This window comes from Erinaceus europaeus, chromosome 7 (assembly GCF_950295315.1).
Source record: "Erinaceus europaeus chromosome 7, mEriEur2.1, whole genome shotgun sequence".
NCBI lineage: Eukaryota > Metazoa > Chordata > Mammalia > Eulipotyphla > Erinaceidae > Erinaceus > Erinaceus europaeus.
Window position 1 is genome coordinate 45,457,075 of NC_080168.1, and position 21,277 is coordinate 45,478,351.

The 21,277-nt window shown below is 38.6% G+C and overlaps 1 protein-coding gene across 10 annotated transcripts in view; it reads left to right on the forward strand.

Moving 5' to 3' along the window:
* Positions 1-21,277, forward strand: part of RIC8B (RIC8 guanine nucleotide exchange factor B) — a 116,340-nt gene that overhangs the window by 43,768 nt on the left and 51,295 nt on the right. For all 10 annotated transcript variants that reach the window (XR_009550689.1, XR_009550691.1, XR_009550690.1 and 7 more), the window contains exon 4: positions 12,854-12,948. Coding sequence is in view for 2 of the 10 variants with exons in the window: in XM_016185058.2 (XP_016040544.1) it covers positions 12,854-12,948 (95 nt within the window). In the remaining 8 variants the exon portion in view is untranslated. The remainder of the gene's footprint in view (positions 1-12,853; positions 12,949-21,277) is intronic.

Consider the following 21,277-nt stretch of genomic DNA (forward strand, 5'->3'; position numbering starts at 1 on the left):
GTGGTGAAGGTGGGCTGCTCTCTATCTCCCCCTTCCTTCTCGATTTCTGGCTGTCTGTCCAATAAATAAAGATAATTTAAAAAATACAGATTGCCTATAAAAACAGTTTGAATTGATGTATATCTTTCTAACCATACTTAAAAATTTTTTTTGCCTCTTTTTTCTTTATTGGGGGAGATTAATGATTTACAGTCAACAGTAAAATACAGTAATTTGTACATGTGTAACATTTCAGTTTCCACGTAACAATCTACCCCCTTCTAGGTCCTCCTCTGCCATCATATTCCAGGACCTGAACCCTTCCCCCTACCCCAGTCTTTTACTTTGGTGCAGTACACCAACTCCAGTCCAAGTTTTGCTTTTTGTCATTTTTCAGCTTCTCTCTCTCTTTTTTTTATTAGTGATTTAATACTGATAGACAAGATTGTGGGATAAGGGGCACAAAGTCATACAACTCCCATCACTAGTGTGTCGTATCCCATCCCCTCCATGAGGGCCACCTGTGAGCAGATCTCTGTGGAGTGAAGGTAGGGAGGTCTGGCTTCTGTAACTGTTTCTCTGCTGGACATGGGCATTGACAGGTCAATCCATACCCCCAGTCTGTCTCTACCTTTACCTAGTGGGGAAGGGCTCTGGGGAGTTGGGATCCCAGGACACACTGGTGAGGTCATCTGCCCGGGGAAGGCTGGTTGGTGTCATGGTAGTATTTTTTCAATTTTTATGAGTGAGATCACTACATATTCATCCTTCTCTTTCTGACTTACCTCACTTACTTTCCTTCAAGCTCCGTCCAAGATGAGGTGAAGAAGGTGAAGTCACCATTTTTCATAGCTGAATAGTATTCCACTGTGTATATAGACCACAACTTTCTCAACCACTCATTTGTTGTTGGACACCTGGGTTGCTTCCAGGTTTTGGCTATTATAAATTATGCTGCTATGAACATAGGTATACACAAATCTTTTTGGATGGGTATGTTTGGTTCCTTAGGACATATCTCCAGGAGAGAAATTGCAGGGCCTTAGGGAAGGTTCACTTCTAGCCTTCTGAGAGTTTTCCAGACTGCTCTCCACAGGGGTTGGACCAATTTGCATTCCCACCAGCAGTGCAAGAAGGTACCTTTGTCCCCACAACCTCTCCAGCATTTGTTGCTGATACCTTTTCTTCTTTTTTTTTTTTTTAATATTTATTTTCCCTTTTGTTGCCCTTGTTGTTTTTCGTTGTTGTTGTAGTTATTGTTGTTGTTATTGATGTCATTGTTGTTAAGATAGGACAGAGAGAAATGGAGAGAGGAGAAGACAGGGAAAGAAAGATAAACATCTGTAGACCTGCTTCACCACCTGTGAAGCAACTCCCCTGCAGGGGTTCAAACAGGGATCCTTATGCTGGTCCTTGAGCTTTGCGCCACTTGCGCTTAACCCTCTGCACTACCACCCGACTCCCTTTATTTATTTTATATTTTATTTTGCTACTACCTTTTCTGATGTATGAGATTCTTACAGGAGTGATGGTGGTATCACATTGTTGTCTTAATTTGTATTTCTCTGACAATCAATGACTTGGAGCATTTTTTCATGTTTGTTGACCTTTTGGATCTTTTCTGTGATGAATATTCTGTTCATGTCCTCTCCCCATTTTTGGATAGGGTCATTTGTTTCCTTGTTGCATTTTGATCATTTTTTATTGACACCACGATTATCGCTTATGCTTGGTGTCTAAATGATGAATCCACTGTTCCTAGTAGACATTCCTCACCCCATCCCCTCTTTCTTTTATATGATAGGACAGAGAGAAATGGAATGGAGGGGGTGAGGTGGGGAGAGAAAAAGACAACCCCTCTAGCCATTTTTTATTGTATAATATATGCATATAGATATGTAATTTGACAAGAAGTAATCATTTTATGTAGTCTTTATTTCTTCTTTATTCCCTTTTGTTGCCCTTGTTTTATTATTGTAGTTACTACTGTAGTTATTGATGCTGTTTTTTGTTAGATAGGACAGAGAGAAATGGAGAGAGGAGGGGTAGACAGAGAGGGAGAGAGAAAGACAGACACCTGCAGACCTGCTTCACTACCTGTGAAACAACTCCCCTGCAGGTAGGGAGCTGGGGGCTCGAACTGGGATTCTTATGCCAGGTCCTCTTGCTTTGCTTCCTTGTGCTCTGCACCATGTGTGCTTAACCTACTGCGCTACTGCCTGACTCCCATTATTTCTTTTTTATAGTAAACATTCTTTAAGTTCCCTGAAGCCATAGAAATACTAGGAATAACCTCTGAAAATGAGTGGACAGGTTCCTGGTTTTCTTTTTTTAATTAATTAATTAATTAATTTATGTAAGAAAGGAGACATTAACAAAACCTTAGGATAAGAGGGGTACAACTCCACACAATTCCCACCACCTGATCTCCATATCCCATCCCCTACCCTGATGGCTTTCCCATTCTCTATCCCTCTGGGAGGATGGACCCAGGGTTGTTGTGTGTTGCAGAAGGTGGAAGGTCTGGCTTCTGTAATTGCTTCCCCCCTGAACCTGGACGTTGACTGGTCAGTCCATACTCCAAGTCTGCCTCTCTCTTTCCCTAGTAGGGTGGGTCTCTGGGGAAGCGAGCTCCAGGACACACTGGTGGGGTTGTCAGTCCAGGGAAGTCTGGTCGGCATCATGCTGGCATCTGGAACCTGGTGGCTGAAAAGAGAGTTAACATACAAAGCCAAACAAATTGTTGAACAATCATGGACCTAAAGGCTGGAATAGTGCAGATGAAGTGTTGGGGGGGGTACTCACTGCAAACTCTAGTGTACTTCTGCTTTCAGGTATATATTTTGCCCTGGTTTATGGACACGTGTGAATATATGCTCTATCTCAGGGGACCTGGTCTATATCTAGGTTTGGGGACTTTATTGGGGAGTGGACCACCTGGAATGGAATTAGAGAATACTATGAAAGGAAAGGTCTCACCCGAGTGATGAAGCTGAAGGGTTGTCATTCCACACCTGAAGTTGAGGTAGCAATTGTTGCGTTGATTAGGGTGCAATTGGTGGATGCAATATTATTTTATATGAATTGAGAGAAGCATGCAGGAAAGTGGGCCCCACCCTAAGGTTCCAGGACTGGGGGAAATATAGGCTCCTGCTGTCTTAGGGTTCAAGAAGACAATGGATAGTTATTGTTATCATCACATTATTTGGTAATTGGATTAACTTTGAAAAGTCCCTTTGTTAGGGTTTGCTATATAATACCCAGCATCTTGTATATAGCTGTGCCACCGGTTGCTTCTGTTCTACCTAGTCTAGACTTTTGAGTCAGCATGTCAAAGACTCAGCCTATGTATTAAAAAGACTCAGTCTGTGTTTTAAAAAGTTCGAGACATATGATTAATTTTTCCCCCTCTCATATTAATTAAATAGTGGTTTATATGACTACACTTCAATAGGAGTGTACATAAACACCATTCCCACCACCAAAAGACTGTCCCATCCCACTCCCATCCCCCCTACACCCAAACCCTCCCCCCCCCCCACGCCCAGGAATGTCCACCACTACCACAGGGTTTTTACTTTGGTGCCTACTCTTCTTTTTCTTTTTTTTAAACCATAGCACTGTTCAGCTCTGGTTTATGGTGGTGCAGAGGATTGAACCTGGGACTTTAGAGCCTCAGGCATGAGAGTCTATTTGCATAACCATTATGCTGTGTACCTTTCACCCTTGGTTTTCTTTTTTTTTTTTTTTTTGCACTCACCTTCCTTCCTTCCTTCCTTCCTTCCTTCCTTCCTTCCTTCCTTCCTTCCTTTCTTATCTTTAAATATTACTAGATAGCCAGAGGAAGGGGCAGGTAGAGAGAGAAACAGAGAGACACCTGCAGCACTACTTCACCACTGGCAGAGCTTTCCCCCTACAAGTGGGGACCAGGAGCTTGAACACAATTCCTTGCACATTGTAACAGTGTTCCTGATTTTCTACCCTCAGTTTTAAAAGGGAAACCTTTGATTATTGCTAGTGATGTTATTTCTCCTTAAATTTAGGTTGTGACTAGAGTTTGAGAGAATAATGAGAGTTTCATGACCAAAAAATTTTTTATCTCTGAAATTTTATAGGAAATACTTATGAATATTCACAGGACATATTAGCCTTTAACAAATACCAGATATGTAGGATTTAGATTGATTGCTGTGTTACTTTTATTTTTAGCACCAGGGTAAAAATGGGTTTGGTGCCTGCACAGTTCCACCATTCGTGATGGTCTTTTTTTTTTTCCCCCTCCTGATTTTCTTTTTTCACAGAGGGAGAGTGAGCTAGAGAGGAGAGACACCTGCAGGTGGAAACCAGGGGCTTAAACCTGCGTCCCTGTGTATGGTAACTTATGCACTCTACTGGTTGAGCCACCACCCCAGTCTCTAATTATTTTTAAGTGATATTCAGGAATGAATTCATGGCTTCATAATGTCTCCCAGGCCCTTATTTTTCTTTTCTTTTTTCATTAATTGGGTAGGAGAGAGAGAAGAAAGAGACCAACACCATGGCACCATTCATGGAACTCCCCCAAGTGCTATCAGTGGTGCTGTCAAATGATACCAGAGCTCACATCTGGTCAGACACAGTCCTACTGGGTGTGGTGTCTCTCAGCCTCTGCTTACTATTTTATGTAGTAATTCAATGGATTTATTATTTATCTTTATTAGATAGAGACAGCCAGAAATTGAGAGGGAAGGGTGATAGGAACAGAGACAGGAACACTTGCAGTCCTGCTTCACCACTCGCAAAGCTTTCCCCTTGCAGGTAGGGATGGGAGGCTTGAACCTGGGTCCTTGAGCACTGTAACATGTACACTTAACCAGGTGTGCAACCACCTGGCTCCATTTGATGGATTTTTTATTGTAAAATTTCATAGATAAATTCCAGAAATTGAAATCAGCAAAATAGTTCCCTTGAATAGTAGTTTCTTTGCCTTGTGTAGTACCTTAGCCAAGATTTGTACCTGGCCTCTACCACATTGAAAGAAGCTTTGTTGTTGTAATCTCCCCTCCCAACCTCCCATCTATCTTAAAAAACATTCCTGAAATTGTTCGTCAGAGGTGATTTTCAAACATATTTCATTTTGTTTTTTTTTCATTTTAAGGGGAGATAGGAAGTGGTAGACGTGATTTTGTAAGTAAGGCACACACTTTACTATGCTCAGGAACCTGGGTATGAAACTCTGGCCTCTACACAGGAGCATATTGCAGAGGGAGAAGCTTCTTTATGAGCAGTAGAGTAGTGCTCTGGTATGTGTCTGCCTGTCTCTTACCCTCTGTCTGGAATAAAGGAAAAAAAAAAAAGTTTGCTGGGAACGGCGGAAACATACAACTATAAAGCCCTGTGGAAAAACAAGCAAACAAAAGTAAAGGTTCTTTTTATATGTATCACCAAATAGATGTTCAAAAGAATTCTGCTTGTTTATATCTTTTCAAACTCTAGACATTTTATTTTTTAAAAATTTTTTACTTATTTTACAACTTTGTCATTACAGAAAGTATAGGCACTTTATTTGTTTTAACAAATTTGCAAATTTTATTTATTTTGGATAGACATTGAGAGAGAATGGGTGAGATAGAGCACTGCTTCACTGCACATGGGGACTAGGAGCTTGAACTTGGGTCCTTGCACACTACAACATGTGCACTCCACTGGGTGCACTACTGCCCAGCCCCAGCAGATGTTTTTATGACTTTATGGTTCAACAAACCTAGAAGATTAACTACTAGGTTTTTCTTGAGATTTAGTAAGTTATTGCTTTTTGTTCATGAGGTTCATGCCTGGAAAAAATAGCTTTTGGGAGCAGTGGATTCGTAGTGCAGGCACGCAGCCCCAAAGATAACACTGGAGGCAATAAATAAATTATAAGCCTAGCTGTGTAAATCATAGCACTTTATTATTATCTGAATCCACAAGTTAGTCAACTGTGTAATTATTTTTTTAATCTAGACTATTCTATGCCTTCAGTCTACTTTTCAAATATTTGCTAGGTGAGCGCTCCTACTTAAATCTTAATTAAAAGAGTAGAGAGAGCACTATTTCCTACTATTTGCCAAGTAGGGTGGGAACAGGATGTGACAGAGAGGGTGGAGAGAAAAGTGACTGGTGAAAATCAGGGTGTGACAAGGAGAGGGGGCGGAGCAAAAAGACATCATGAACCAGTGGGGATTAAACCAATGCCATGCAGTGGTTATGTAAATAGAATACAGTGGTTATGTAAATAGAATGCAGTGTTAAGCAGGGGGGATTAAACCAAATGAAACAGAAGGGGTTTTTAGAAGCAGAATTAGAAGCATACCAACGATTGATTGGTTATTCTACAGTGTGACTTTCCCTAAATAATTTAAACTCTGATCATCAATGTTCTTATCTGTCAAGTGGAGCTAATGTTTTGGTCTTACAAAGATGTTGAAGGCATTAAATATAATTGCTCTTTTAAAGCATTATACATAGTCTATACAGCTGTCATTTACTTGCTCCATAATCTTAGTCTTGATATCTTTAGAGCACTAGTATTCCCTACTTTGAAATGATTGATAGTGTCTCAAAATAAGAGGTTAAAGTACCTCAAGAACAGAGAGAAGAAAAAGAAAGCAAGAAAAGTTTTGCTGTGATAGTGGACATTAATGTGTCACTAAATGAGATCAAATCTCAGGTAATTCATCATGCTCTCATAATACAGCCTTCATTTCTTTTTTATTGTAACAATTTTATTTCATCTTATTTTATTTTAATGAGAGAAGTAAAGAAAGGGAAAAAGACACAGAGACTAGAGCATTGCTCAATTCTGGGACTATGGAGCCTCAGGTATGAAAACTTTTTGCACAACTATTAAACTGTCTCCCTGGCCCTACAGCCTTCATTTCTTAATTACATATTTGTCTATTGTAATATTGGGTTTTTTTCTGTTGTGTAAACTGGGAGTTTTTATTTTGTTTGGAAAAAGAACTTTTCACATCTTTTCATTCAAAGCTTTGAACAATCCATCAATGCTTCAGAGAAAGACTAAATAGAGACTACTTCACAACGATTTATGAAATTTGCTAAGGAGAGTTTTATCTCAATTCTATAAAAAGTGAAGCACTCTTTCTCTCTTAGCCATACTTCTCATAGCATTTTATTTCACACTTCATTTTACACTAAGCCCTTTTGCTTACCTTTACCACAGCTATTTTTCTACCTTATGCCACAAAAAGGAGATGCATACAAGAACTAAATATAAAAGATGAAAATATAAAGTTTTTAGAATGGATTATCTTCATGAATTTATCATGAACAAGACACATTTCAAAGTAGACAGAAATTCTCAAATAGGACCAAATAAATATCAAACATGAAAAATTCACAAATTAAAATTAGTTCACCAAGAGAAGAAAATGGAATAGGTAATCTACCAGGTGGGAGCAGATATGTGCAATAGAATATTTTTATCCAAAATGTATTAATGAGCCCTACAAATCCACAGTCAATAAGGCTGTCCAAATGACCAACAGACATATAACAAGTTGTTCAACATTACTAGTCATCAGGAAAGTATGTTAAGATCATGAGACCATTGATAACATATATATCTAAAATGACCAAAGTTAAAAATATTGACAGCACAAAGTGTTGGCATAGCTGTAGAGTCAGTGATTAAGATAAAATTGGTGTAAACACCTTGATACACTTTTTGGTAGTGCCTTTTAAAACTAGGCATACATATATGCCTTGTTACCTAGCAAACCAATAAACGTGAAAACATAATACTTATAAAATCACTCTTCAGTAGTCTCAGACTAGAAACATTTCAAGTGTTCATTATGTGTAGGATGGAGAAATTTTAATGTATTTAGTAGTTTCGCTTTAACCTAAATATGATGAAGGACCAGAGTTTTTTCTTCTGCTAGAGTAAAACTTTTTTTTTTTTCCCTCCAGGGTTATCGTTGGGGCTCTGTGCCTGCACTATGCCTCCACTGCTACTATAGGCCTTTTGCCCCATTTTGTTGCCCTTGCTGTTGTTATTGTTGCCATTGCTGCTATTGTTGGATATGACAGAGAAATCGAGAGAGGAGGTGAAGATGGAGGAATAAAGACACCTACAGACCTGCTTCACTGCAGGCAGGGGAGCCTCCTGTAGGTGGGAAGCCAAGGCCTCTAACTGAGATTCTTAGCCATTTTTTTCACTTAGCATTACGTAAGCTTAACCCGCTGTGTTACTACCTGGCCCCCAGAGTAAAACTTTTATAATACAAGATTATATACAGTGTCAAGCTAGTTGAAAATTTTCATTTTTAAAAAAATTTTATTTATAAAATAAAAATAAGAAAATAACGACAAAACTGTAGGATAAGAGGGGTAAAATTCCACACATTTCCCACCACCAGAGTTCCATATCCCAACCCCTTTATTGGAAACTTCCCTATTCTGTATCTCTCTGGGAGTATGGACCCAGGATCATTATGGGGTGCAGAAGGTCTGGCTTCTATAATCACTTCTCCATTAAACATGGGCATTGGCAGGTCGATTCATACTCCCAGCCTGTTTCTATCTTCCCCTACTGGGAAGATAGGGCAGGGCTCTGGAGAGATGGGGTTCCAGGACATATTGTAAAGTTGTTTGCCTAGGAGGAATCAGGTTGACTACTCTCCACAGGGGTTGGACCAATTGACATTCCCACCAGCAGTGCAGGAAGGTCCCTTTGTCCCCACAACTTCTCCAGCATTTGTTGCTGCTACCTTTTCTGATGTATGACATTCTCACTGGAGTGAAGGTGGTATCTCATTGTTGTCTTTATTTACATTTCTGTGATGATCAATGACTTGGAGCATATATTTGTTGAACTTTTGGATCTATTCTGTGATGAATATTCTGTTCATATCCTCTTTGTAATTTTGGATGGGGTCATTTTTTTGTTGATGAGTTTGGTGAGCTCCTTATATATTTTGGTTATTAGCCTCTTGTCTGATGTATGGTATATAAAGATCTTCTCCCATTCTGTAAGGAGTCTTTGTTTGGGTGGTAGTATCTTGAGCAGTGCAGAAGCTTTTTAATTTGATGTAGTCCATTGTTTTGTTTTGTTTTTTTGTTTTGTTTTAGTCTTTTGTAATTGGATTAGTTTTGTTGAAGATGCTTTTAAAATTTAGGTGGAAAAGAGTTCTGCCAATATTTTCCTCTAAGTATTTGATAGTTTCTAGTCTGATATCCAAGTCCTTGATCCATTTGAAATTACTTTTGTGTTTGGTGAAATACAGTAGTTCAGTTTCATTTTTCTGCATGTTTCAACTCAGTTTTTTCAACACCATTTGTTGAAGACACTGTCCTTTTCCCCATTTAATAGTCTGGGCACCTTTGTTAAAGATGAGATGTCTATAGATGTGGCCATTTTTTCCTTTTTTTTTTTTATTTTTTTTTTTTTAACAATTTTCCTTTCTTTTTAGATAAGACAGAAAGAAATTGAAAAGGGGGCCTATATAGCTAAAGGGAAACACCTGCAGATAGCCCTCACCACTCATGAAGCTCTGCTACTGCTGGTGGGGAGGTGAGGCTTGAACCTGCATCCTTGTGTATGGTAACATGTGCACTCAACTGGGTGTGCCACCACCTAGCCACCCTTGAGACAGTTCAACAGGATTCACAGGCTAAGTGCCTAGTAATTTCGTACCTTCCTAACAGCAATGTGCTTTGCTGCATGGCTACCAAGATGACTCCAGCTGCCATTAAGAATGGCTTCTAAGTCCTGAGACACTCTCCTCACCCCTGTTCTTTATAGTGACTATGAGTGCCTGTCACTACCTGTTGCTAAGTGAGTTTCATCTGAAATCCCAGTTGTAATTTGGCAAGTTTTCAGGTTATTTTTTTGTTGTTGTTGCTTTAACTACTTGATCAGAAGTGACATGTAGGAGTTGCATTGATCAAGCTTCTCTGTGAAGGTACTTTTACTAAGAGTTAGAGGATGAAAAAGAATCAGTCACGCCAGGAGTAGAGATAAACAGTCAAGTACTTTAATAATTATTATTTTGAATAAATCAATAAATTTAGTGAATTTATGAGGTCAGTCATAGGATACAATGTGGAAGTTCGTGTTATCAATGCTTGGACAAGAGGGAAATGAGATAGGCTCCATTTAATGGATAGTTTTACAAGAGGCTTATCATGAAAAACATCAAAGGAAAATATAGTTCAAAAGGTAGTGCATTCCTAATTTTATAAACCAAGAAAAATGACTTGAGTAGTGAATGAATTTCCCATGGGTTTCACAGAACTTCTTGTAATTTGAGGCAAGTAAAGAATTTGGGGCAAGTAAAGGTATATTTACATGTAAGGGAATTTTGATTTGGCATTTGAAGATGGTTGACAAATGGGACAAACATTCATTGTAACCCTGCCAGTCTTAGTTGTGTCCTTGTCCCTGTCATTCTTACATAACACATATTTTGTTATCACTCATTCCTACTCTTCTCAGTCTCACCTTTTGTTTCTTTATTCCCTCATCTTTTTCACCTCACCTTCTACTGTCTCTGAATATTCAGAGTAGTTAACACTTTTGAGTATTTCATCTTTAGTTCGTATATAATCCTAACAAGTGTTTGTATAGATACATCTAAGGAAACTCTGGCTAGGAAATCCCAACCTAGAATCCTGACTCCCTCCCAAGTGCAGTGCTTTTCTCATTGTGGCAGTGAGTCTGTTTCTTCTATATCTACACATAATGGTGTTGGCTTTGAAAATATTGTTACCCACATTATGAATAGTAAAAGTGTCCCCTGAATGGTTTACTAGATATTATTATTAAAAAAAAACTTGCTAGAAGGGCTGGTATATTTATAACCAATATATAGAATATATTTCACTCTAGAGAGACTTGAAACCAGTCATATACACTAGAATTCTTCAAATAAGTTGGAGGTAATATTAGCTTTGCTAAAGTCTAGCATGTTTAGAACTTCTTCATAATTCTCACCAATTTCATGGCTTTAAAGTTTACTTTTATTTAATTACTTTATTGGAAGAAAGTGATTTACAAGGATATTATCACATGCACAGTTTATTCTTTTCCATGATAATGTGTCATCATAGTGCACCCTCAACTCACTTGTCATTTTCCTGTATTATAGCTATGGACCCTCAAACAACCACCCCCACCCTGGAGTCCTTGGATCTGCTGAAGTAGATCCTAGCAAGTTAAAATTTCACTGTTTTTTCCTCTATTTCTAAAATCCCACCCATGAGTAAGATCATTTAGTATTACTAAAACTCTTGATAGAAGAAAGGTGCAGACAATCAAAGAAATTACAGTGCATTAATACACGCTAATGTGCGCAAGGACCCAGGTTCAAGCCCCTGGTCCCCACCTGCAGGGGGAAAACTTCACAAGCGGTGAAGCAGAGTTGCAGGTGTTTCTGTCTCTTTCCCTGTCTCCCCCTCCTCTCAATTTCTGTCTTTCTCTCTATCCAATAATAAATAAAAATATTTTAAAAATTGCAGTGATCCAAGATCTTACTAAAAATAAGGAAGGAGGGTAAGCCACATTTCATTTATTTCCTACTATTTGCCTTCTCTCTGATTTTCTTTATACTACCAGTAAGTCTACATTGGAGAAAAACCGGAAATTTATACCCAAGTTACTTGGTCATCACTTCTGTTAGATCTGCAGGAACTATGAATAAGATCTGGAGATCTAGGGGCTTAGAAGATTTATTAAAATTAAGTTAGTAGCCTGGGAGGTGGCACAGTGGGTGGAATGTTGGACTCTGGGTCATGGTATCCTGAGTTCAATCTCCAGCATTTTGTGTGCCAGAGTGATACTCTGGTTCTCTCTCTGTCACAAATAATTTAAAAATTTAAATTGATAAAATGTAGATTTTAATCTATTGCCTTAGCAAGTTAAGAGATAAAGATAGCTCACCTGGGAAGCCACCAGCTGCTCTGCCATGTGCATCATCCAAGTTGGAATCTCTACAGCACTGCGTGAACTGTGGAATCTCTTTGTGTGGCTTTCTCTTGCTACTTGAAAGTGTTGGCCCAGAACAGTGAGCCCCTCCCAGCTGCAGTAGAAGTTGAGAGCTGAGACTATGAAGGATGAACAACCCACTATTAAAATAGGTGATAGCATTCCATCTGTTTGGACTTTTATATTGACTGGCAAATTGGAGCATATTATAGAACCAAAGAATCTAGACCTCCTGGAAATGGAAGAGATCCCTGGTTGAACTGAGTCTCTTTTAAAACATTTTAATTTTATTTTATATTAATGAGCGATAGATACAGAAAGAAAAAAAAAAACAGAGCACTGCTTAGCTTTAGTTTATGATGGTGCTGGGACTACTATACTGTCTCCTCAGCCTCTAAAGTGAGTCTTAATATAAGACAATGGGTAGTGCATAAAAGTGCTGATTGTGTCTCTCCCTCATATGCCTTATGGGAACAGATAAACATCTGGAGGGTGGTTGTACCTGTTCGTTTTAGACAACAGCTATTCATTTAGTATTGTCTTGAGAATTCTTCCTAGAATACCCTGACTTTGGGGGCTGACAGGTGACTCAGTAGTAGAGTACAGATCTTTTGTTTTGGGGACCCTGAATTCAGTTCCCAGCACTGTTTAAAATACTGTGCTTTGGTCTGACTGATTCTCTCTCTCTACACACACACACACACACACACACACACACACACACACACACTCATACTCACACTCTCTCTCTTTATTTCTACCATGTGTGGTATAAGAATGGCTATTTTGGGGTACAGAATGGCCATACGTTTCTTAGGGATGTAGTATACGCACCAGATTCCATCATTAAGACATTTAACCCCTGGTTTTTCTTTTTTTTTTTTTTTTTTTTTTTTACATTTGTCATAGAGTGATTCTCATCAATTCCGTGTCATGGCAGCTGTCCTTCGCCATTGTTTACTAATCGTAGGTCCAACTGAGGACAAAACAGAAGAGTTGCACAGGTAGGTGACTCTGTATTGATAGCCCAGTAAAATTGTTTTTATGTTTCTAATTTTTAATTTCCTTTTAGGCACATGAAAGAAAAAAATGTTACAGTGTATTAGTGATTGATATCTTAAGAATCATGACTGTCTTTATAAAAAAGTCTCATTTTATCACTTTTGACTTTGCTAAACTGAGCCCCCCAGTAAGAGAAGAAAATTGGTTATTATTGCTCTGAACAATAAAATCAAGATCAACAACAATAGCAGCACATAGCTACTGGATATTTATTTTGTGTAGCACTGTTTGGTGCTATATAAAGATAAGACTTATTTTCCTTTTTTTTAAAATAGAGAGTGAAAGACAGAGGGAGAGAGATAGAAAGAGGAGGAGAGACACCACAACACTGCTCCACTGCTTGTGAAGCTTCCCTTCTGCAGGCACTCCTATGTGATAGCCTTGGATTCAAGCCTGGATCCTTGCACATGGTAATGTGTATTTTCTACCAGGTGAGCCACCTCCTAGTCCCTGATTAGATTTCTTTTAATCATCAGACCAACCTTCTGAGATAGGTACTACTACTTTTCCCCTTGAGTAGATGATGAAATTGAGACATAAAATAAGCAGGGAGATTTCTCTCAGATCACACAACCTTAGTACATTGGATATAAAGAAGATACATGTGTGTGTAACCAGGGCCTCATACATATATTTCCCCACTGTGGGCCACTGTTTTAACAGATAACCACAGTAGCAAAGCTTTTACTGTTGCAATAGCACCTCCTGGGTGGTGATAGGACATGAACCTGGGCAGTGCCGATGGCACCTTACCTGATGAACTATCTCTCTGACCAAGAGTTTGGAATTTGAACCCCACTTTTAATTAACCACAAAAATGGGAACTCTCAGTTATTTTACTTTAAAAGTATTTACTAAAAAGTATATCTTAAGCAACTTTAATTAGAAAATTTAAAACTCATTACAGCAATTGGGTTACCATCTAAACTATTAATATATTAAAAATAGAGTTTTGTGACTTCCCTTTTAGAACAACTATGAATGCATTTCCATTAAATTTTATTCCCTCCCCACCTACAGGGGAGTCGCTTCACAGGCAGTGAAGCAGCTCTTCAGGTGTCTATCTTTCTCTCCCCCTCTCTCTTCCTCTCCCCTCTCCATTTCTCTCTGTCCTATCCAACAACGATGACATCAACTACAACAGTAAAACAACAAGGGCAACAAAAGGGAATAATTAAAATTTAAAAAAAAAATGTATTCCCTGTGGATAGCTGAATAATTACTAGTCCAGGGGCCAGGAGATGACTCATCTGATGGAGTGCACACTTTACCTTGCTCGAGAACCTGAGTTTGGGCCCCTGGGCACTACATGGAAAAGCACACAAAGCTTCACAAGCAGTGAAGCAGTGTTGCTCTTTTCCTTTCTCTGTATCTCTTCCTCTCTTCATTTTTAGAGTGGGGAAAGGTTCTACCAGGAGCAGTGGACTTGTACAGGTCATATCCTCAACAAAGCAAGTACACTACCCAAGTAAGCTATCATGCCAGTCCAGAAATCTGATTTTGAAACCTCTATATGGTTTTGCACTTTTTTGACAAACTAAGGGTGTTCTGTTAAATTTATTCCTTATTTCTCAGCAGTGTTTTTCTGACTAGCTTGAAGAATTTTCACCAGTCCACTTACTCCTCGTAAACTCACACATCCTTATATGAATGCTATCTGGTCATAAGATAATCAGCTTACATACACTACGTTAAAAATATGATTGCAGGGGGCTGGGCACACCAGATTATGTGCACATAGTACTATATGCAAGGACCCAGGTTTGAGCCCCTGCTTCCCACCTACAGCAGAGATGTTTCACAAGTGGTGAAGTAGGTCTGCAGGTATCTCTTTCCCTTTAGATTTCCCCCACCCCTCTTAATTTCTTTTTGTCCTACGAAATAAAATGGGGAGGGGTTGCCAACAAGAGTGGAGAATTCGCAGTGCTGGCACTGAGCTCCAGTGATAACCCTGGAGGCAAAAACAAACAAAATGATTGCATTAGGTATATACTTGAAAACTGTCAATAACATTTGACTACTGTATTTTTATTACCTATTACTAAAAGCACATGGGTTTAAAGAGTAAGTTGATTATTTTAAACAGATAACATTCATACAAGGATGGATAGTGCGCTTGCTTTGTTGAGGACATGACCCAGCTTCCAAGCCTGGCCCCTACAGTACTGAGGGAAGAATCAGTGCTACTGTGTCTTTCACTCTGTCTTTCTCTGTCTCTGTCTGAAAGGAAAAAAAAAAAAAGTTGACTTGGAGCAGTGAAACCCCACTGACATCCAATAGCTCCCCCCATCAGGTGTTTTTTTATTTTCCTTTATTTATTTTATACTTTTTTAAGGGTCAGAGAAATAACTCACCTGAATGATATACTTGTGTTGCCATGTGTGCAATCTACATTTGAGACCTGTTCCCACCATGTTGGAGGAAACTTTAGTGCTTTGATATCTTTCCCTATTTTCTCTGTTTCTGTCCCTCTTTGAAAAAGTCATTCTGGACACTCAAAAGTAGTACTAGGTGTGGCTGTGACTTAAAATGGAAGAGAAGGCAGGACCATGGGGAAAAAAATATACAGACAGGTAGTTATGGGAAAAACAGTCAACCTCTATCTGTGATCTTGGAAGAATCACTTCAGTTTCGAATGGAGGAAGGGAATGGGGACACAGAACTCTGGTGTTGGGAATGGTATGAAATTGTACTCCTGTTATTTTGTAAATCAGTAATTAAAACTACCATTAAAAAAAGTCAGTCTGGAGCAGTGAAGCCATGGTGATAATATATATATTTCTCTTAAATAGCTTTCTAGAGATACTTAAAATTTTTTATTATTTATTTTTATTTATTGTTGGATAGAGACAGAGAGAAAGAGACAGACACCTGCAGCCCTGCTTCACCACTTGTGAAGCTTCACCCCTGCAGGTGGAGACCAGGGGCTTGAACCTGGGTCTTTGTGCAATGTATGCACTTAACCAGTTGCGCCGCTGCCTGGCCCCAAGATACTTTAAATTTATTTTCAGTTAAAACTTACTTCACTGAAATATTACCTATACTATATATAACTAAGAAATATCCCCAGAGTCAGAGGTAGGATTTATGAGTATTTCTCAAAGGCTTTTTCTTGGAAGAGTAAGGCTATTGCTGGATTGGCAGTTTATCTGGCATGGCCCTGATAGTCTCTTTAGTCAGAATTAAAGTGATTAGTATCATTTTGAGCAGTAATGACTCTAGAACAATCCATTTAAAGACAGATAAAGCTGTATCAGCCTCAAGGGACTATTTTAGGAATATAAATAGAGTTTCAATAACTACTAAATGCTGCACATTTGTACTGGCCCTTAAAAGTTTCAGACATTATTTTTAAGGCTTAAATTTTTAACCAATATGTTTCAAAGTCACATACCATTCTGTTTTTAAAAGTCATTTACTAAGTTTTATTTGTGCCCCCTTTTTTGGACACCTAAATTTGCTTTGTTTTAAGAAACATACTATCCACCTGGATAGTTTCACATGTAGTGATGAATTCATAAGGCACCGGGTCACTGCTCAGCCACCTCCACAACACTGCTACCAACACTCCTGTGACAGTTGTCATATTAAGCATGTCGGCTTTTAGATCCAATATCTAGTTCTGAGTCCCTCTCCAATATCTAGTTCTGAGTCTCTCCATCTCCCTTTCCCTCTCCCAGAAACTCATGCATTTTAAATTTTTATTTCAGATACAGGGAGACAGAAAAAGGCAGAGTATCATGGTACTGTTCCACCATCTGTGGGGCTTCTCCTCAGTGCCATGGCTCTGAGGCTCTCACCCAGGGCATCGCCCTTGGTAAGGTGTGCTCCCTAATAGGCGAGCTGTTAGCACAGCTTAGTCGTCGTCTTCACCTCCTCCTATTCCTTCTCCTTCTACTCCTCCTTTTTTTTTAATGTTTCTTCTAGCTGTAGTATAACTCAAGTCACCAAACTTAGGCAAGCTGTGTTTCATTCCCATCACCCCAAAATAAAAGTTGTTTTTAGATTTAGATATGTCTCTTTGGGATGTCCAGAACCTATTACGGTGCTCTAGGAAGTGAATGAGTAGTAAAATAGCTTAATGGCCTTTTCAAATAGATAGTTTCTATGAGACAGTACCTCCCTCACCCACTGCAGAGAAATCAAGAGGACATGAGCATAATTAAAGACAGCTAACCTCTACCTTCAATTTCACTAATAGCATCTTTAAAAAAAAAAAATGAAAGAGACCAGAGTACTGCTCAGGTCTAGCTTATGGTGGTACTGGGGCCTCAGAGCCTTAGTCATTAAAATCTTTTCCATAATCATTACACTGTCTCCCCAGCCCTTCACTGATGACATCTTTGATCACTTCCTTTTGGATTTATTCTATTTCATTTCTTTTTTTGTCTATACTTGTGGCAATAAGTAAACTGTTAGTATATCCATCCTCTTTTTTCTCCATTAAAGCACATCCTAATTCTGCTCTTCTCTATTCCCTATCATGTCTGGAAATATTTTCAGCCCTCTTGTCTATAATCAGAAGCTTATACATAAACACTTATCTAAAAAAAAAATAAATGCACATGGATGTAGTTTGGAGACAAGGGGAAGATGGAAATGGCTTATCCACTAGAGAAGGCAGAAGAGGTGGACCAAGTCTGATTTAGTTTCTTTTAGGCTCTCAAGTGTAGTTTCTTTCACATACCACATTGACATCTAGAATGCTTTTTTTTTACTCCAAAGAGCTAGAATGTCCTTTTATTGACGTCTTTTTAAATTTATTCTTTTATTTATTTTATTTATTACTGGATAGAGACAGAAAGAAATTAGGGGGGGTGGGAATAGTGAAAGAGCTCTATTTCACCACTCATGAAGCTTCTCCCTGCAGGTAAGGACCAGGGGCTTGAACCCAGGTCCTTGCACACTATAGTGTGTGTGCACTTAACCACGTGTGCCATTGCCTGGCCCCCTAGAATGTTCTTTAAAGTACTTATCTCACTGTTTATTTTGTTGTTGCTTCTTTGTTTATCTTTCTGAAGGGAAAATTCTTCTTTGTTTATCTTTCTGAAGGGAAAATTCAGTACCTAATGATACCTCATTACAATGCTGAGCATACTGTCTAGTCCTTTTCCAGTTTTATTAAGATATAATTGACATACTAAGTATAAGTTTAAGATATTCAAATGTTGATTTAATATATCTATATGTTGCAAACTAATGATTTTTTGATATACATTGTAAAATGATTACCACTTCAACATTAGCTAAGCAAAGTGTCTTATAGTGAACTTGAAGTTTGAAAATTGGGTGATTTCAGTTTATATTTGTTTATATTTTATATTAGGCTGTATGTTAAACCCTGAGGCCACTAATGTACAATCTCTGTTCTACACAGCTTATCAGTAGGTAAGACAGACTTATAAATTGTTTGTTTTGATAAAGATTACATCAGACATAGACAAACATATAGATATATAGAAAAGGAGAGTTGAGTTTACAGAGATTGAAGTGGGGAGTTTGTTAAACTTTATCACCATGAATAAGTGAATGGGTTTTCTGAACTGTGACTTAGCACCAGGCTAAGTATGCAAAGTACTCCACTGTGTTTACTTTTAATGGGGGGTGGAGGAGATAGCATAATGGTTATGCAAAAGACTTTCTGCTTGAGGCTCTGTATTCTGGTTTAATCCCCCACACCACCATACACCAGAACTGAGCACTGCTGCCCTCGTTTAAATAAATGAATAAGAGTCTAACTAGGGAAGCAAGACCATATGTAGTATAAAAAGTTTAAGTAGCAATTAAACACAAGAATGGAATAGATGTCTGGAGCAGTCTCCCAATGAATTTTATATAATTAATACATTAATATAGAATTAATACTGTTTAATTTATATAAACGTAATTAATACTAAGTTTAATTTATATAAATATAATTACATGAAGTATGATTATTAGATTATTATCCAAATAACTGGCTAGAGAACTCAATGCAGGAAAAGGCTTTTTTTTTTTTCCTTAGGCAAAACAGTGAAATAATCCAAGTTTTATTTAACCTCCTTTGAGTTTTCTTTAAAGCTGACTCTTAGGTCCTTTTAGGTTCCTTTTTTTAATTATATATATATATATATATTTTTTTTTTAATTTATAAAAAGGAAACACTGACAAAAACCATAGGATAAGAGGGGTACAACTCCACACAATTGCCACCACCAGAACTCCCTCTCTCATCCCCTCCCCATAGCTTTCCTATTCTTTTGGTATAGGGAAAACTTGCAAACTTGGGGTCCCTAGTTCAATCCCTGGGACTACATATGCTTAAGTAGTGCTCTGGCTTCCTCTCCCCCCTCCCAACTTATAAATCTTTAAAAAATAAATACATAGTAAGAAATTTCTTTCCACACACATTGGGTCATCTTGTATATTTCAAGGGTTTCTTCATCTACCTTTCTTTGCAGACTATTGGTTTGTACTTCTTCTTCTAGCGTTTGCCCTTCTTCCGTAGCCAGTCAACAGCATCAGGTTGAGCCTGATGTAAAGTTTCGAGACCTCCTCAGAATCTGGAGAGGTGGCAGTCATTGACTATGTGGGTCATTGTCTGTAGCCGCAGGGGCAGTTCGGGTAGTCTCTGGCTCCCCAGCGATGGAACATAGCGGCGCACCGACCATGGCCTGTTCGATAGCGATTGAGGAGGGCCCAATCATAACGTGCTAGGTCAAAGCCAGGTTGACGCTCGCAGGGCTCTGTGATGAGGTGTTTGTTCTTTACCTCAGCTGACTGCCAGCTCTGCTTCCAAGAGACTGGAACAGAGAAGTTCAGTGCAGGCGTAGGGGACCAGATTGGGTGACGAGACGTCAAGCATTGAACAGGGTGGTTTGTACTGTTACCATGGCTTTATGCCTAGTCATTCTTCAACCACCATAACTTGATTTCTTCATCTGTTCCTTCGCTAGTGCAGCTTTGGTTTAAGGTTATTAGTAATACATCTGATCTATACTATACATCTTACTACAGCAACCCTCTTTTACCCCACATGCAGATACATGTGCTGTTGTGGTCTTACTACTACCTACTGAGGTTTTTCTTTTAGATATCTTGTCCTTTGTTTTAAGTTTAGACACTTGTTTTCAGTTCTCTACAGATAACGTTTTATCTCATCTCTAAATTTTTGCTATTTCCTCCTATAGTTTAATATACTACTGTTCAAAAAGTTCCTTAATAGTTGTCATTTAATAGTTCCTTAATAGTTGTACTAGGCAGAGTACCTTCCACATTCTTTTTTTTTTTTTTCCACTTTTTTCCCCATACTCTGAAGAGGAAGAGGAAGATACCAAAGCACCACTCCACTACTTCCTTTGTGATGGTGGACATGGTGCTCCCATGTGTTGCTGGAAATCAAACTGAACGCCTCACACATTGTAAGGTGTGTACTTTACTCACTAAGCTAGACCCCATCTCTTCCCCCTTTAAATCAAATCTTCATATCAACCTGGTAATATAAATGTGTTTCCCTTTTGAGGTAAGGACAGTATGGCCTAGATTGCCCCAGAAACACTTCTAAGAGGCAACCTAGAATTCAACTGTTGCTACAGAAATTGTTCCGCTGTTTTCTCTTAGTAAATGGGCCATCTTTTACTTAGTTCTGTGTATTCAGCACCTGTCACAAGGTATAGTGAATATTTTTTGAGAAAGTTCTAAGCAGGAGAAAATATGGACAAATAGGTCCACTTTACTATCCAGAGCAGAAACCAGGGGTCTTTCCACCCATTATTTCTTCAGAGTCTTCTTTATTTTTATTGTTTTTATTTTTTATATTTTTATTTATTATTGGATATAGATAGAAATTGAGAGGGAAAGACAGGGAGACCCTGGCAGCCCTCCTTCACCACTTGAAGTTTTCCCCCCACAGGTAGAGACCAGGGGCTTGAACCTGGGTACTTGTCCACTCTGATGTATGTACTTAACTAGGTGTGCCACTGCCTGGCCCCTCTTCAGAGTCTTCTACATACTTCCCTACCTGCTTCTGTTTATCTTCTCTTACCCTTGCAGTAAAACTTCTCTAAGTATCATCTATATAATTCTTCTGTTCTCTGCTGAATCCAGTTACTCACTTTAATCCTAGTACTCCAGCAAAATGACTTAAGGCCCCTTGTGCCTTCTGTGTTATTAATCCTCTGGACATTTCTTAGTGATCTTACTTGATCTGTCCACATCAAGTGATCATTCCATTCTTGCTTATATTTTCCTCCAAGATACCTTACTAAGCCGATTTTTCTCCACTTGACTAGT